The sequence below is a fragment of the Lepisma saccharinum genome, chromosome 7, assembly GCF_977018435.1.
Source record: "Lepisma saccharinum chromosome 7, izLepSacc3.1, whole genome shotgun sequence".
NCBI classification, from domain to species: domain Eukaryota; kingdom Metazoa; phylum Arthropoda; class Insecta; order Zygentoma; family Lepismatidae; genus Lepisma; species Lepisma saccharinum.
In genome coordinates, this window is record NC_139235.1 from 62,034,659 (window position 1) to 62,054,152 (window position 19,494).

The 19,494-nt window shown below is 38.2% G+C and overlaps 1 protein-coding gene across 1 annotated transcript in view; it reads right to left on the reverse strand.

The window, feature by feature from the left end:
• The window catches only part of LOC145990490 (alkylglycerone-phosphate synthase-like), an 80,924-nt gene that overhangs the window by 48,131 nt on the left and 13,299 nt on the right, over positions 1-19,494 (reverse strand). Inside the window, exons 5-10 of the mRNA XM_083126185.1 lie at positions 15,460-15,611; positions 14,433-14,569; positions 12,119-12,297; positions 6,093-6,220; positions 4,874-5,051; positions 3,275-3,405 (exon numbers count right to left, since the gene is read on the reverse strand). Of these exons, the coding sequence (XP_082982311.1) occupies positions 3,275-3,405; positions 4,874-5,051; positions 6,093-6,220; positions 12,119-12,297; positions 14,433-14,569; positions 15,460-15,611 (905 nt within the window). The remainder of the gene's footprint in view (positions 1-3,274; positions 3,406-4,873; positions 5,052-6,092; positions 6,221-12,118; positions 12,298-14,432; positions 14,570-15,459; positions 15,612-19,494) is intronic.

Consider the following 19,494-nt stretch of genomic DNA (forward strand, 5'->3'; position numbering starts at 1 on the left):
CAGAGTTGTCAGCTCTACGCCTAACCCCCAATATGAATGGAGGAACTACTACACAAGACAAACACATACACATTAGACAGCACAATTACTACACAAGACGAGCATAGACACATTACACAGCCCAACTACTACACAAGACACACACAAACACATCACAACTATAACACAATATAAACACAAACACACCACAACTACTACACAATATAAACATAAACAAACTACACACCACAACTACTACACAAGACAAACACAAACAAATTAGACAGCACAACTACTACGCAAGACAAAACAAACATACATACTAGAACAACAAAATTCTATTCTATACTCTTCTATTCTCTACATGTACACACACATGGCCTAGAAAATACAAGAATGTTGGATTTCATTGATTTTTTTTAAAAAAATGTCCTAAAACCTACATTACTGCATTAATTTTTTTTACTATGACTTAAACATGTCAATATTAACGTTCCAAAATAGCACTAATAACAGTATTATATAGTAAGGATGGGCCGATTTTGGACGATATCGATACAGTACCGATATAAAATTTACCAATACGGATAACCGAAATTCTACCGATCCGATATAAAATTAGAAATGGTCCTTGAAGACCCTGAAATTTTCATTGATCTCCGTCATAAATGACGTCATAAATGAACCACAATCATATTTGCCCTTGCACATAAAAATGATTAAATAAAGATTTAGTTTATAACGAAGACAAATTACTTCAATCTTGTACATTGTTGAACAAAAATCGATATTAAGAAGAGATGTATTTAACTTGTGCTTGAAAAACAATGAAAACGTTGCATATATTATTTGGGATAATTATTAGCCTATGCTAATAAATGCTGAATAAATGTTGCAAAAATACGCGAATAATATTATAACATAAGATAAAACGTAAATATATACATGAATTATAAAAACAATTAAGCATAAATAATTTAATCCATGTTCTTAACTTGAAAGTAAACGAATAAGATTAAAAAAAGTTCAATTAGATTATCAATTTTTCCTTATTTTAATTTTGAATCTGGAAATCGGGAGTTTTTCAACAAAATCAATAAATGTGGAATATCTCGAAAATAGACCCCCTTGGTATAAGACACTTTAGGGTTAAATTTGTTGCAAATTCGCTGTACTATCATGCCTTCAAAGGAATACGTCGAGTTTGAGCTAACCCTGTATATATATACAGGGTGTTTCAAAAATACTTTTAAAAACTTTAAGGCCTGGTTCCTCAAACCGAAACAAGAAAAAAAGTTCATATAAACATATATCCGAAAATCCTTAGTTTCTCAGTTATTAATGAAAGTTTACGTTCAACGCATTTCAAGGTACAATCCACCATTTGCCTTTGCAAATAACAAGCATGTGGTTTATGCATGATGAGGTTCCAGCATATATCAGTCGCATTGTTCGAGATGTATTGGCTGATATCTACCATGACAGATGGATAGGTAGAGGAGGCCCAGTTCCATGGCCTGCATGTTCTCCCGACCTCAATCCTTTGGATCTCTAACTCTGGGGCCAAGTAAAACAATTGGTTTATGCAGTTTGCATTTCTAATGCAGATACACTTCATCAACGTGTCATGGAAGCTTGCGAAACCATTCAACACCATGTGGGAGTACGTGAAAGCGTGCGCCGGTCCATGATCCGACGTGTTCATGCGTGTGTGGAAGCAAGAGCAGGACATTTTAAACATTTATTATGAGTTTCTGAGTTGATGACAGTTTCAAAATTTGCTAATAAGCTGACAATGTCTAACAGATGTGTCATTATGTTCTTTCATTAATAACTGAGAAACTAAGGATTTTTGGACATATATTTATATGAACTTTTTTTCTTGTTTTGGTTTCAGGAACCAGCCCTCAAAGTTTGTAAAAGTATTTCTGAAACATATTGTGTGTGTGTGTGTGTGTGTGTGTGTGTGTATGTGTGTGTGTACACAGTATATATGTTTTGAATCGTTAAACATTACTTCTACACTGATTGATGGAATCAAGTCATTTTACGTCGCTTTTCTAAGACTTGGCTCATCGCGACGGTGGGGATGTAGGGCCGATTATGATGATTTGGATGAAGGGACAAACAAATATGGACAACAGAAAACAATTCCTACAGAGGATTTTCCTGGCTACATGTCCAGGCGCCAGAGTCTCGTTAGTCTGCAAAATGCAGTCCAGGGTGTACGACGTGGAAGTGAGATTAAAATTTTGGTGCCTTCCGAAAAGGAACATCCCGTTTGTACACTGTGGAATGATACAAGACAGTGTCGTTTTGTGAATGAAGCAGAAGTGTCTCGCTCTTCGGATTGTCTCTCTTCTCGAAACAATAAATACAATGATGAAAAAAAACAACACTAAAAACATTTATCCGAAATAAATACTCTCTCTCTCTCTCTCTCTCTCTCTCTGCACAGCGTGTATCATAATAGAGCAAACAAGTTACCCGATTCATTATTAAGAAATATCTGAAGCACGAACAGTGAGGTTTGTTGTATAACAATCAGAAAATCATCAAGTTTTGCTTTCATTAGCAAGACTTTTGTAAACACGGTCATTGTGGCGCTGGCGTAGTGTTAAAGAAAATGGCGACTTTCATAGTTGCAAAAAGAGCAGGTTGTCTTAAAGTTTCCAGACTTTACCCCCCTTGACTTCTGCATTTGCTTTGTGAAAGACAAAGTCTATACCCACCTATGTCACAGAATGTGGAACAGCTAAAGAAGAGAATAAGAAACGCCCTTGCTTTGGAGGACGAGGAGTTATTGGGAAAAGCGTTGAAAGAACTAGAATTTCGATGGAATGTGTGTCGCATAACTGGTGTAAGTCACATTGAACATTTGTAGCCATTTGTAGACATTCAAAGGAACTTGAAGTGTTTCTGATTGATACACAATAAATATAATTTTCGTATTCCATGTGGTTTAGTCGAAATTTATTCTAAAAGTTGTTTACTGTATTATGATACATACATATATATATATATATATATATATATATATATATATATATATATATACACCAGCGGATAGCTACGCCCTTGGTAAGATGCATAGTTAAGGATAAATCGAAATTTTATGCAAAGGCACAGACTGAAGATATTCTTCAAGTAATTGAAATAAAATATTTATACTTGTGGCATGCCTGCCACTAACCACAAGCTTTGAGCATTAGGGCGTTTGGGATTTCAATATTTTGGTTATTTCACAGCCCTGCTTTAGAGTCGAATAAACTACTCCATTGGTGCAGAAACTCACCCTTAAATATGCAATGACATAGGTCAACAAATATCCACGCTCCCCGTTGGTTTCCCCAGCTTGTAAGCCACCAAACTTCTCAGCTATGTTGTATATTTTTCTCTGTTGCTGCTTTACCTCCACCTCTTCGCCTGCAAACAGAAAAAGTAGTAATAAGAATATCTACTGGTAAAGCAAACTCACATTTTTGTTTGTTGGTTATATATTCGACATATAGTCTGCTTAGAAACAAAATCTCTCTTGAAGAAATGCCGACATCACACTGATTAACATTATTTTATTATACTGGAAATGTTCTTCTAAGGGATTTTACAATATTCTCACTATTAGGATGGTGGGCGTTCACAAAATATTTTCGAAACAGGATAAAATTTGAAAAGATATGGCATGAAGCGGAATATAGTGACGTGATGTTTACGTCAATCGTAACAGAGAAACTTTGTAAAGAAGAGAGAGAAGAAGATATTATGGAAGAAACGGAGAGAATGAGTACAAGAGAATTAAAGAGAGGATAGAGAAGTGAAATAAAGAAGCGAGAGGCAGAAAACGAAAAAGAAACGAGACAGAATGAGGAAGAGCGGCAATAAAGATGCGAGAAAGAGATAGAATGATAAATGAAGAAACGAGACAGAGAGAGAAGGGTGGAAGTAATGAAAGAATAGAGACAGAGAGAGATTAAAAGGGAGAGCAATATAGAAGCGAGACAGTAAAAAAGATAAATAATGAACCAAGACAGATAAGGAGAGAGGGATAGAAGAAAAGAAATAATGAACCCAGGGAAAGAAATAAAGAAAGAGAGGCGAGACAGGTATAGACAGAGAAAGAAAGGGAAATAAAATAAGAGTTTGAGAGAAAGAGAGAGAGAGAGAGAAGGCTAGGAAGAGAGGGAAATAAAGAAGCGAGACATAGAAAGAAGGGGAGAGAAACGGAGAAAGAGATAGAAGGAAGAATGATAAAGTAAAGAAGAAAATGAGACAAAACCAGGAGAGTAAACTGAAAAAGAAATGATGGCGTTGAGAAGCAAGGACGAACAAAGTGATACAAAAACTGAGAAAAGATCGAAAACTAGAAGCAAGATACAAGAAAATGAAAGGGAAAACCAATTACAAATAAAGGGAAAGAAGAAATAGTTATTTTTTCCTTATTCCAGGGGTAGTAAATGATACCCCTCTTTTCCCTGCGAGAACCCAAGAATGCAAGCAATAATTTTCAACTTACAAGTTAATAATTCGTTACACAAATTAGTGAGGAACTTTAATAAACTGGAAAAGAATTGACGTGGTTGTTATTACATCAAATTACCATTTGCTTTGGATCAATGCTATATTTTTGATATTAATACATGGGTTATATGTATTTTCATGTGAATTTTAGAAGTTTTTCTAGCTTCTAAAACGAACAGCTTCTTCAGTGGTCTTCTAATCAAGGGACTAGGAGTTATATTCCTGCTGGAGGCATATTGCTCAGTGTTCCAGTCCCGATTAATCTTCCTGGCAATAAAGCAGACCTAAGACAAGCTTTGGCTCGTTAAACACAAGAATCTACACATTTCAACCAATTATATGCAATTTGAACACCTGGGATTTTCGGTTACCTTACCTTCAAAGACCAAAGTGACCACACTTATGCTATTCGTGTCGAAACCTTTGATCCTCGTGAGGTAGGTGGTCTTCATCCCCTCCACGAACCGTCCGAGTAGGCCAGGGGACGGCTTCAAGCTTTGTCCAAGCTTAAACTGTTCGTTGTCCATCAGCCTTATGGAAGCTGGCTGGCACCTCTGCAAAACAATAGACTATGACTGAGAACACATGACTTAAAATGGAATTTGAATTATCATGTGCCTTCGACATGCTACTAAAAATCATTTAATTTTCATTTATCCCCATCGGTTTGAACTAGTGATGGCCAAATTCGAATAAAATTTTATCCGGATATCAGATAATCTTCAATCCGGATTTCATATATCAGGATATCGTATATTCGGGTATTTGGATTATCCAAGGATATGGAATATCATGATATCCGGATATTCGAATTCGAATTATTCGGAAATTCAGGATTATTGGATTACCCGGAAATCAATCAATTATCCGAATATTCGGATTATCCAAAATGTCTGGATATCCAAATGTGTAAATTATCCAGACCGTTTTATCGTATATCCGTTTCACGTACTATCCACATATTATTTTATTCTTCATGTTCGTATTTCACTGTACGGATTTTCTACTAATCCTTCATCAGGATATTCGGATATCTTGATTATCCGTTGCATCCGAAAGGGATATCGGATAATTTAAAATCCGGATATCCGTTATCCCAATTTTATGACCATCTCTAGTTTGAACAGTCTTTCGCCACTGATTGGAGGAATACTGTAATTGATCCTGGAAATACTGACCAGGCTGTTTGCAGCCTATGAGAGGGGTGCAATTAGCATGATGATGCGGCGTTGCCAAGTTTCCCTCTGCCAGCACCTGAAGTTGCAGCCAACCAATCATTTGCCACTGAAAATATTTCCGACGATCGACTGTTTGGTGATCCACAATTATTTTGTTGAAATTCCACCAACCTACGTCACATGTAAATTCCGGAACACAGAAAATGTCCGATGGAGCATTCTGTATGTACTCAACTTGGGCTCATGGACAAGTAAATAGATTAATTTAATAAAAGTTGTAAGATCATATTAGTATTGCACCAGAAGCATATAAAATCAATGATAAACACAACATCAAGGAGAAGACACTTAACGTATATTTGCAAATGAGAAAGTGATTTTGAAAACATATTGTATAAGCTAGTATTTTTACCTCACCTGTTTTGCAACTTCCCAGAGGAAGTTGACGCCTGTTTCGAAATCTGGAAATACAATGGAACCGAACTTTTTGCATTTTGGAATTGGCCTCACCTTCAGAACTACTTCAGTTACAACTCCCAGAGTGCCTGGAAAATAATTGCTCAGATTAATACATTTTAATAGATATCTAATTCTAATACAGCATTTAAAAATCTTTATTATTCATGTTTACGAATATTATCATAACCAGTGGCAGCTTCAGTGGGGGCCGGGGGTGGAGACCCCCGACCCCGTCCAACCGATAAGACAGCGATCAGTATGGCTGCTAATTTTCTTATAAAATGTAACGTTTGTAATGCGGCTTAGTTAGTTTTTGGAATATATTGTGTAGATTTGTTTGTCTTGAAAGGCGGTACGTGAATTGATGGAAACAGTTATATTTGTAGAGTGATTTGCAGTCACGAAATGGCATTAATTTGGAAAGAAAAGTAAAATAAAATAAATTTATAAATTTAAAAAAGGTGATAAAATGAACTGCAATAATTACCGTGGAATTTCTCTACTCTCAACAACATACAAAATATTATCTAACATTCTTTTAACAAGACTAACCCCATATGCTAATGAAATTATAGGTGATTATCAATGTGGATTTAAACGCAACAGATCAACTACAGATCAAATTTTTCACATCAGACAGACACTTGAAAAAAAGTGGGAATATAATCAAAATGTCCATCAGCTATTCATTGATTTCAAAAAAGCATATGATTCGGTCAAAAGAGATAAATTATATAATATATTAGTAGAGTTTGGAATACCTAAGAAGCTTGTTAGTATGATAAAAATATGCACCAGTGAAACAGAAAGTAAAATTCGTGTGGGTATTAATATGTCTGACAAATTTACAATTCATGATGGGTTAAAACAAGGAGATGCATTATCTCCATTGCTCTTTAATTTTGCCTTAGAATATGCTGTTAGGAAGGTAAATGAAACTAAAGAAGGACTAAAATTAAATGGTGTGACTCAGTTGTTAGCATATGCAGATGATGTAGACTTACTAGGGGATGATGTGAATACAATTAAGAATAATGCTAAAATATTTTTCAAAACTGCTAAAGAGATAGGTTTGGAAGTTAACAAAGAGAAAACTAAATATATGCTTACAGGCCGAAACCAAGTGTTAGGTAATAATCAAAATCTAATTATTGATAACAACTCGTTTGAACCAGTTTCCAAATTCAAATACTTAGGAGTAATATTAACAAATGAAAATTATATTAAAGAGGAAATAAAAAGTAGGCTTAATTCAGGAAATGCATGTTACTTCTCTCTTCATAAACTTTTGTCTTCTCGTTTAATATCTAAGAATCTAAAAGTTAAAATATACAAAACCGTAATTTTGCCTGTAGTATTATATGGGTGTGAAACTTGGTCCCTTACATTGAAAGAGGAACATAAATTGAGAGTATTTGAAAATAGGATCCTTAGGAAAATATTTGGACCTAAAAGGGATGAGGAGACAGGTGAGTGGAGAAGGTTACATAATTTAGAACTACATAATTTGTATTCATGTCCAGACATTATTAGAATTATTAAATCAAGAAGACTTAGGTGGGCAGGCCATGTGGCACGAATGGGAGAGGAAAGAGGAGTTTACAGGATTCTTGTTGGGAAACCTGATGGTAAGAGACCAGTAGGAAGGCCAAGACGAAGATGGAGGGACAACGTTGAGATGGACCTAAGGGAAATCGGTAGGGATGGAAAAGAGTATATAGATCTTGCTCAAGATAGGGACAGATGGAAGGCCTGTGTTGCTGCAGCCATGAACCTTCGGGTTTAAGAAGGCTAGAGAGAAATTTATAAATAGCATGCGTAACACAAGAAGAAACATCGCAATGTGATTCCGGACGTCAGGTGTTCTATGTTATTAGAATATAAATAGTATCCTGAGAGATATTTCATATCGAGGCAAAAAACCATAAGTTTCGCTTCGAAGCGAGCAGTCGGTAATCAGCCAATGCAGCCTTTCGAACCGTAGGGACACAAGCTCTGACTGCACCGTTTCCTCAAGGAGATTTTACACCAAAGCGACACGCAACAAACGATACGAGGATTTCACACCAAAGCGACACGGGTCGTTCGGTCCAAGGCAACTTTCATACCGAAGCGAGATGCGACACATGTCGCTTGGAAACGAGCCAATCAAGAGCAACATTTCATATCGTAGCGGCATGACGGGCAGCACAGGCCAGCGTTCGGTTGATGAAATCCTCAACCGATGTGTCGCGTGCCGCTTGTCACTTTGGTGCGCAATCTCCCTAAAGCAAGACACTCATTGCATTGCATTGCGCATGTGAGAACAACAAACCACGCAACATGTTGCAAGCTATTGAGGAAATGGCCCAGTTTGAACGACAAAGCGACACGTGCGGTTTATCGTGTCGCCTAGATCTGTTGTTCGCACAATTAGCAGCAAACGCTTGCTAATAGACTGAAGACACCATGTCGCTTGTCACTTAGTTGGGAACTCTTCCTGTGGTGCGCCGCTTCGGTCTGAGCACCCTTCCTTTAAGGAGCTTTCAGACCGAAGTAACAAGTAGCATGCGAATACGACATATGAACGTGCCGTTTGCTGTTTCGACCATAATGCGCAATGAATGCTATTTTACAGTCTGGAAGTGTCTGTGTCACTAGTCACATCAGTGTAAACATCCCGTGTCGCTTGTCCCATTGGTCTCAAAGTTTCCTTACACTCATGTTGATGACACTAAGGAAGTTTTGTGGGTTTCCCTTGTCGTTTCATGCAATCATCATTATCATCATCGCCGCGATTAGTTTAAAGCGGAAGAAAAGAGACAGTAAATATAAAAATGCAAATGCTTCAGTGTGTATATCTTTAAAAGAAATGATGATAATAATTCATACTCAAAAATTTAGTTACCAAGAGCATTCCACGCGTATTTTTTCTCCTGTATTATTAATGAAAGTATAACGATAACAGGACGTGGTCGACTGTCTAGAATGTTCGTTAATATCTTCGCGACCACTGTACCAAATATCATAGCAATTATCACATTCATAGAAATGATTCATGTAAAAGAATCAGACGTTGCAGAGAAAACTCCATTTACTTCTATTGTAAGCAGACGAATGCCATGGAGCTGTACCGACACCAGCGCCTCTAGCGGTAGCTATTCGAGTGCAACCAGCCAGAGAGACCAGAAGAGCGCCGTTTCCCACACTACGTTATTCAAGGCGCTGTAGCCTTACTGTGCATAAAGTGAACTTAAAACACCAAATCAATCAGTCAAGTCACTGATCATAAGTGTGGGGTTACTTGGTGGTCGAAGTGGAAATTTCTAGAACCTTCAGGTTAAGCAATGTTTGTTTGGTTCAACATGGTTACAGTTAAGATTGTGGGGGGGGGGTGTTTATGTCAATTATCCTACCTGGGGGATGACACCCCTTGCTTCCAGCCCTGAGCCTTCCTAAAGTGCAAGTAAGAGTTGGCCGAATAGCATTGTCACCTACGACACAAACTGTTGCATTGTGGGATCGAGTAGCCATGATTGAGGCCAGTTCTTGTAAGATTACGGAATTCAAGCGGGCGGGCGGGAGAGGCTAACACAGACATTCGTGGTTTAAAACAATCGTGCAGTTGGTGCAGATGTAACGAACGCTACGTGGTGGATATTTATTTGCACTCGACAAATAAAATTGGCCGCAAACATAGCGTCTGTACGAATCCTTGCGTCACATGAAACCCACCTATATTATGGGTATCCCTTATTGAACAACACTTTAGCAACCTTTCGTCCTGACGTCAGACGAGGAATGCCTGCGAGGTTAGGTTATGTCTGTTAGGTTAGGTTCCATTAGCATAAATACAATGAAAAATTATTGGTACTATTATAGTATAAGGGAAACACCTATAAATCATATATTTCGCACTTTTTTACATTGCTAACGTACTATTTTGGAATGCGGAACATTTCCTAAGGTGAAATAATGCATTTCTAAGATAATGTCTATTTCTTACATTTACGAGTACTTACTGTTACTTGTTATTTCGATTCTGTAACATTATGGCGGGCGATAGCGTACTGGTTCAGGCCGCGTTGTGAGAGTGTTTTGTCGATTTATGCAGTGTTGCAACCTCGTTCACCGGAAAATACCTACTTTCGTGCCAGGATTTAAAATTATGCTAATATGTCGCAAACCATTGACGTTAGCCTCACAAACCATTGACGTTAGCCCCACAAACCATTGACATTAGCCTCAAAAACCATTGACGTTAGCCCCAAAAACCATTCACGTTAGCCCCAAAAACTATTTTCCGTAAGGTTAGGTTAGGTTAAGTTAGGTTAGGCAAGCATAGTTAAAAAAAATAATTAAAAATACTCGACAAGTCATGTTCTAGTGAAAACACGGCGAGGCTGAAACACTGACTATGGGGTTGCGTCATCTTAACACATGGAACATTGTACTCTCGTTCAGAAAGCAAATGGCAGCAGCAGAAACAGCGTGTCAGACAGAGATTTTCGCAGAAAACGACATGTTTTCGCATTAAAATGGATCAAAACTACATTACGAACTTCCACAATGCTACAGAAAATAATTTCCGTAAGTAGTTTCTCCTGTAAATTTGAAGAAATCCGTTTCCCTTATACTATAATGTTACCAAATTATTATTTAGGCTAAGAGAACTAAACCTAGCTAGCCCAACCTGACAACGTAGGCATCTAGCCTAAAATTAAAAACCTTACTCCCGTGACGTCAGAACACAAGGTTGCTCAAGTGTTGTGCAATAAGTGAGGACCCTATATTATAAAGGTACGAATGAAGAAGGAAGGGCAATAGAAGAGATAGAATGGAAGAAATGAAAGAAGTGTCGGAGCCAAAATGTACGAAGAAAAAGAAAGAAAGAAACACTGAACAAGAAGGTAAGAAATAGAAGAGAAAAGGATTGATAAAGTGAATAGGAGAGAAAGAAAGAGGAGAGACAGAAATAGAAAAACAGATAGAGGGGAACGAAAAGAGAAATAAAGACAAAAGGAAAGAATATACAAAGAAGTAAAGTAGACATGATCAAAATGGAAGAAAAAAGGTATGATTTTATAAAGTGAAAAAAAAATGTATCCACGAACCACCCCATTTCAGAAAGTCAACCACACGCAGGTTTCTTCCGAAATAGAATGTTTTAATTCTGAGTTACAATAACATTTATGCCGATCTCCGTTGTGCAGTGATTAGCACAGCGCTCTATGACACCAGGGGTCCCGGGTTCGAATCACAGCCTTGGCATGGGTGATATTTGTGAGTGTCCCTTCATCAATTTCATCATATCATCACCCATCTTTGCGATTAGCCAAAAGTGACAGCAAGGCGATGCCAAATAACAAAAAATCAATAAAGAAAATATTTCTATTTTTCTTCTGATGGACAATCCTTGAAACCTCCAAATCTCGTCTATGAGTATAGTATAAAAGAATGGGTAGTAATGGAGTGGAAAATTATAGGACAGACAGTTAGGGCCAGGCTCGAATTTAAGGAAGGGGTTGGAGGCTACAGTCCGAGCCTGCATCTTAAAGGTGCATCCACGGAAGGAAAACGACTTGAAAAAAGCCACAAAATGAATAAACGAGATACAGTTATTTTGAAATGCGGTAAAAATATAAATATTATAACATATCTTCGCCTAAAGGTTATGACTGAAATTGTACGTTGTTATCACAGGGTCTCCATTATAAAGAGTTGGATACGACTAGTATGTTGAAGTATCCGAAGATGTATAGACATGGATCTTTTGCCAACCTCCGTGGCGGAGTGGTTAGCACAGCACGCTACAACACCAGGAGTCCTGTTCGAATCCCGGCCTGGGCATGGGTGTTCTTTGTGAGTGTCCCTTCATCAATTGCATCACATCATCGCTCATCCTCATCTTCATGATTAGCAAAAAGTGACAGAAAAAGTAAGTTTAACAAGATCAATCAATCAACTTGCAGCTTTTAAACTTCCGCGAACTTCTCATACTTCACCTTCAGAGCCAAGGATGATGTGATGAAGGTCTGGCCCACAGGACATCCTCGGGACTTGACAATTCTTTTCCAGGACTCCGCTAGGTGTCACCATCCTCACACGAACAACGATGTCTTCAATGTTGCCGTACACGTTCTTCTTCATGCCTGAAGCTCTGGTCGCCACCCAGCCTCCCAAACTGAAATGATAATCAAGAGACGCTGTTTAGTGCATGTGATTGGGGGGTCGAAATGGTCAGTCGATAACTTTTATAAACTGACAATTCTTCAATGATAGTAGAGACAAACGAAAGTTTGTATTTATGACGATCGTTAAGGGAAAATCATTTCAGTCAGTTAATAATGAAATAAAGCAGCGATTCTCAACCTTCGCGAAACCGCGACCCCGCAAATTCATTTTTTAAACGAGTGAGTAGCGTAACTCTGTCGTAGAAAACCTAGAACAACGACTGTGGGTTCGTCGTGATCACCGCAACGTCACTCCGTAACCTGGTAGGATACTGCTAATTATGATATAAATGAAAAACTTGGAAAATACTCATATAAAAAGGCCAAAAATAGGCAGGAAAAGCAACAAGCAAGAGAACAATTCTCTTTCTTTCCATTTTCTCCGTGTTTAAAACTCAAATAAAAACTATACTTTATTTTGCGTTGAATGATAATAATCTTTATAGTCGGCCGCCAATTTTTGTGGGAAAGAGAAACAATAATATAGTTGAAACTTTCACATGGGGTTATCCGATACTCTATATTAGTTCTGTTAACAAAAGACATATCTAATAATACTCAAGACCTGCACAAAGAGACCAACCTAACTAGCAAAATTTCGACTGAAATTAACTGTATACACAATACAGTTTCTACAATATGACGGCGGTAAAATGCTGACGTACAGCATGTGTTCATACCCTCTCCCTTCGTAACTTTATGTTACAGGTCACGTGAACCAGAAGCATTCACCGTAATAAGTTCAATACCGCCGTATGTCCTCTACTACAGCACTGTAGATGTGACATGATACAATGGGTATACTTGTATTTACAATGTATCTCTTGTACCCACTGTGGGGATTAAGCTTTTTGTTTTGTGGGTGGGGGATGCCCACTCAGTGGTGTATTTGTGATATAATTTTGGGAGGGTCTTTTGTTGTTTTTTTCTTTGAGGGGGCATGGAAGTTTGTATATATGCTACTAGTCAGTAACCTGAACTATTGCCTAGGGGTTCAAAGTGCCTTAGAACATTGGTTCTATCCTAGGTCATAAAATCTATGATAACATTACCCTACTATATTTACAACCTAAGGCCCGCTTAAGACGAAAGCATTTCCCTTACCATTTTTCTTAACATTTGTGCCATGACCAAAATGCTACCGTGTAAACCGAAAAATCTTATGGCATTTCAGATGCCATGTCATATTTCATGGCATTTCTGAAGGATAGAACCCGTCCTATTTCCTTAGCATTTTTCGTAGCATAACCAATCAGAAGCGACCTCATGGTCATGAGTGCAAATGTAATGGCGGTCGCTTGAGATGTAAACAACGTATCACTTCACACTTTTAAACGATGATAACTATTCATCCGAGAGGAATATCGCTTCGTATTAAATGGTTTTAGGTAGATAAGAATGGCGCTGATTAAATACATACATTACAACGTTTACTGTACACGTATGGAAGAATATTTTAGTTGTTTCAAATGTAAACACCGTACGCTCAGCATACATGGTATGGTGTAACTGGACGTGTCTTTCGTGCTGTATATGTTATACATTGTAATCGCAAAAACTAGCCGAAAATTTACACGAAATGCTTGCGTGTAACTGCTGTAAGATTTTTGAAAGCATTTACATAGCATTTATGCTAGCAAAATTGTTAAAGGAAATGCTTTCGTCTAAAGCCGGCTTAAGAAAACCCCTCATACACAAATAAAAGAGCTATCGAAGTAAGAACATCGAAAACTTGACCATATTTCTATTGTCAAGTTCGTATAACCTACCCACAAGTCTGCACTATGCCAAGAAAACTTAAGCTGAAATCAGCTTGCTGTTGTCTGGACTGGGTGAAGTTGATCAGTTGCAGAATTGTGGGTGTCTTTAATCCACAAAGATGCAGGGAAATATTTGATGGCTGGACCATTAATGGACAAGAATGATTTTTCAATTTTGTTTGTTACACAGTTAAGAAATGGTGTAGGATATGTTTTAAAATCCATTTTCTTTGAGGGCATTAAACATTCCTGGCAGGGATGGAAATAATTTTATTTTGCCGGGGATAATTTTTTCCCACTCGCTTTTGTATGTTTAGCTAACTTACCTGGAGAATTCAATTGAGTCCGGTTCGTGACCAGTCGTGAATCCTTCCTTCTCGAGGCAACGATTTAAATCTTGTCCTATTATCCCAGCTTCACAACAAACTAGGAAATTGTTCCTATCCAACCACAGGATTCTATTCTATAAAATATTTTTTTGGCATTAGTAATAGAAAGATTGTCCAAAGTGCAGCTACATTTAGAGCATGTACAAAAATATCTGCTTAATTATGCTAATCGTTAAATCGTTAAAGGGACAAACATGTGGCAAAACCGGGAGTCGAACCTACGACCTTCGACACCGAGGTCGTGAGACGACCACTCAACACGTCGGGTCATAATAATGGTATTATACATTTTCAAATATTATCTACATAACCGCCCACTGGGAGGGAGAACAAAATGCTACTGCCCCCTCCACCCCGTATTCGTCAAAGTGATTGATAGGCATAAACAACGTTTTGCGCAAACTTGAAGGACCTTACTATATCTATATTTTTATTAGTAAGTAGTGTCACAGATAAATATATCTTTATCTGTTTGTCTGTGGTAGTATGCATACATTTTCACAGGCACTGTTAACGCAAAGCTCTATAATCATAATGTAATCCCTCGTACCTAAAGTAACTTCGTATTATACAAGACCAGCAATTATTTTATTTATTTAATATTGCCTTGATTAGTTTTTTGGAGGGTTACGGACCCCCCTGGACCTCCCCATAAATAAGTCCTTGCCAACAGTATTTCATTATGTATAGATTGTAATACAAAGTATATCACCATGAAATTATTCACTCGTTGTCGTATCAATTTACGACAACAGTAAATAAAATAGCCCAGAAAATAAACAAACAAGATGATGCAAGTGTGTACGTTCTCAAGTAATTATCTCAAGGTCGGTTAAATTACATGCAAATCTACCGCGTGTTAAGTAATGATAGAATCGAAATTCTCATAAACACAACACATTACGAAAGTAATCCTTAACTGCATTAAAACAAATCACCGTCCTTAACCTTCGCACGGGCTTACCATTTGAGACATATCCAAAGAGATAATCATCCTTCTCTCGTTCAGAGGGCAAACAATGGCTCTGGTAACACTGGTCCCTCCCCCAAAAGGGATTATGGCAACATTGCATGTGTTTGCCAGGTTTACGATTTTCACGACTTCAGCGTGGGATTCTGCAAATACAATTCACATGCATTAACCTTGAGTTTACACGTACGAAGAGAAAGAAATTCCTACGTGCTATGGCTGTGCGCAAGAATTATAACTTACAATAAAATGGGAAGTAGCTTGGTGTAATTAGATATGCATGTTCAAAATGCATCATATATCTCTAAGAAGTGCTTAATTTCTGTTAGAAGTGGAATTATAGGGTTTTGCTTAAGTGGGGCATGGTCGTGGCAGAGACATAGAGAAAGGTGGGAAAAACTAAAAAGACGGAAAAAGGAAGAAGGAGAAAGAAGGAGAAGCAATAAACAGAAGGAGGCAGGTAGAAACTGAGAAAAAGAAAAACAGCGAAGTGGATGAAAACACAGAGAGAGAGAGAGAGAGAGAGAGTACACAAGCTCCATACAGTCGTAGCAAGGCATCCACTGTGCATATGAAACCAACAGACCGAGGCGACACGATAGGCAAGCGACAAGTGCAGGTTGTGGCGAGATTTCAGACCAAAGGAACACGATACACGTGTCGCTTTGGGAAGCGCACACTCAGTAATAAATTATGCCTTTCGAACCGAAGAGACACAAGCTGCGCGTGTGGCTCGGACTGGGCTTTTTTCTGAATACCATCGTGTCGCTTCGGACTGTTGTTTGCGCATACGCCGTAATTTCTTTTACCTCAGCGAGTTTTGAAGCGAGCCCTAATGAATGCAACCTATCGAACCGACGAGACAGAAGCAGCACGTTAAGCTTGTCGCTCTAACGTTTTCTCAATACTTTGCATCTTGTTGCCTCGTTCGATGCGCTGTGAATGTTTTGCTTTAGACTGAAGGGTTCGTGTCGCTTGCCACTTCATGTAAGTTCTTCGTATCCAATGCTGAATACAGCCACTTTTCTCCTGGGGAAATAAGACTTCCCGGAGGGGGTGCCATAGCATATAATTCTAATTCTGATTAAAACACTAATATTTTAAAATTGCCCTCACCTCTGATGTGTAATTAAATTAAATTTTAAGTGCAAATTTCGGTAAGACAGCACAAGCACCAGGCGACACCAAATTGTTGACTGACTAACCGTTAAAATAGCCGCAAGAAGTTGAAATTCGTTACAACAATAGGACCTCACATTACATCAGCCTGCCGCTCTACACATGTTCATTGTTGAGTTTCAATAACATGAAATTTTATTATACGAGGGCCATTTTCCTTGTAGTGGCAACACTGTTGGTACACGCTTGTCAGTTATCGATGGAACAAAAGACGATCGGGTCTTGTTTAGTCTTGTACTACGGATCGTGCGTAGGTGTTTGGTGCTGAATAGTACTGTTGTGTGGTAGTTAGAAGACGTTAAAATGTGTGTATAATACCGCCCTGAACAATGTTGACGTGGTCTTTTGTGCCTAAGAGCAGGGCGCAAATGGTCACGAAGGTAACTGACGTAATAGTCTGCATTCACTGTAACACCTTGTCGGACACTATATGCAAGGATAACACCTTCAGTTCACTTGCTAATTCACTACATGTTAAAAGCCGATCATTCTCCAGTAATCTACGAAGTGCATCAAGGTGGTGTGAATCTGTTGCCCTGCGAGGATGCTCGCCACCATGTTCTCTCGTGGCTGATTCACGACCACTTTCAAATGCCTGGGCCTATCTGGTACGATACGGTAAAGCATGGTATCCACGTGCAACCTGAAATTTGATGAATATTCGCTGTTCTTCACGCGTGAACATTGTTCAGGGCGGTATTATACACACTTCATTTTAACCTTTTCTAACTACCACACAACAGTACTATTCAGCACCAAACACCTACGCACGATCCGTAGTACAAGACTAAACAAGACCCTATTGTCTTTTGTCTCATCGACAACTGACAAGCGTATACCAAGAGTGTTGCCACTACAAGAAAAATGGCCCTCGTATATTAGAGGAGAAGGTCTAAATATGGGTTTTGGAGTTATCAGCGCTGCTGGGTGCTGCAGCCTGGCAGAGGCTATTGGAACTGGTTATCTGTCAAGCACAAAGGTTGCGGCGCCAATTCACAAGAGAAAGTGGTGGTTAGTTTCGGCCTTGGACGCTGTTATAGAATTGCGACATGCGAAAACTTTTTGCAGGTATGTTTTAACTCAGCGTTTCCTGAATTCTCATCTGTTTTGTATAGGTTATGATGTTAGCGGTACATAAAACAAATGTGGGCTTTTATAATGCCATGATTTGTTTGTGAAATATGTACCACAGAGAGCGAAAATAAATTGAAGAAGAAAAATAGCGTGATGGTCTAAATATGGGCTATGACATGAGGTCTAATGTTGAGATCACATTTTCAACAAATATTTGGATGTTTTTCTTAATTTCGATTTTTCCAATTCCGCGTGATTTTCAAAACAACAGATTATTCATAAATATGAATATTATAATGTTTTAGAGATAAATGACTGTTTTTTAAAATGTAATTGCTTTTTGTGATATTGCCATTAGTAGCCCATATTTAGACCACAAATTTTAAATACATCATTTTACCATTTTTTGGAAATCGCTTTGTTTTTTTAAAAAATGGAGACCTTCTATACTTTAGCATGCTATTACATTTAAATATATATTTCATAGATATGCATTTTAAAGGCAGGTGCTTGATATATTAATTTTTTTCCTCCGAAAATGACAACATAGAAAGGGGGGACCATATTTAGACCTTTTCCTCTACTAGTTAGCAGTTATCAAACGGATAATATTTAAATTAGTTCATTATTTGAACTTTTAATAATAAAGAAGACTTACTTAATCAGTGCTTATTATTACGAATACACCAGAAAAAGTAAGTTCGTCGTTAAATTAAAGTGAATTGAAGAAGGGCAAAGTGAACATGGTTGCCAAATTCCTTAGCTATTGTTCGAATGCTCTGCCAAGTTATTGAAATTTTCGCTGGGGACTTTTCTACTTACAGAGGGAATTCTTCCCCACGACCCACCCCCTGAATTCATCACTGCACGTGTCGCTTGTGGCTTGCAGCCTGTCGCTTCAGTCTGAGAGCTCACTAAGTGTCACTGTGGTACGAAAAGTTTGCATTAATTTCTCTACATTCATTTTCAAGTGTCAAGTGTCGCATGCCCCTTCGGTCTGAAAACTCTCTCGGACACGAGAGGGGAAAAAGAGTATGTATGGTAACTATAACTGGGGGGTGGGGATTTGCCACTAGGCTAGCAAAATTCAAGGGTGCCGCACAAAAATGAGACGCTGAAGAGGCAGAAGTAAGATGTGGCCAACACCATCTACTATTAAAATTCCTTAATATTGTGATAATAGCAAAAATAAACATGTCAAGTCTTTGCATATTTCATGAAACAAGGTTGCTTTTCCCAAATCTTGACATGGCTCTAAGAATTTTTGTGAGTATTTTACCATCAAATGCCAGTGGAGAGCGGTTGTTCAGTGTTCTAAAGAGAATTGAAACAGTGCCTGCAACTTCCTGTCAGTTTGGAGAACCTACACAATCAAACACACATTTGTTTCTCCAATGCCTACTTCGGCAACAACATCGCAATACTCTTTATAAGCAATTACAATGTGTGGATATCCCATTTCCGATGCCCCTTTCGACTCTGCTTTACGAACCACGGACTGACGTCATGTGGATATTGTACGTACAAGCTTTGCACGGAAACACAAAATCGTAACGTAAACAAATACAGCCTTGAGATGTAAACAAACTTTCGTATAACAAAACACGCACGTGTTTAGACTTTAGAGACATGGTATCAGAAGAAGAAGAGTGCTACCAAAGTGTAGGCGTTCTTTGAGAAGAGTGTACTGCTCTTAACTAGGACCTCTGGCAGGAAATCGCTAGTAGGCGGTGTATACCAAACAAGGAAGACGACGACGATGACTTCCCTCAGAAA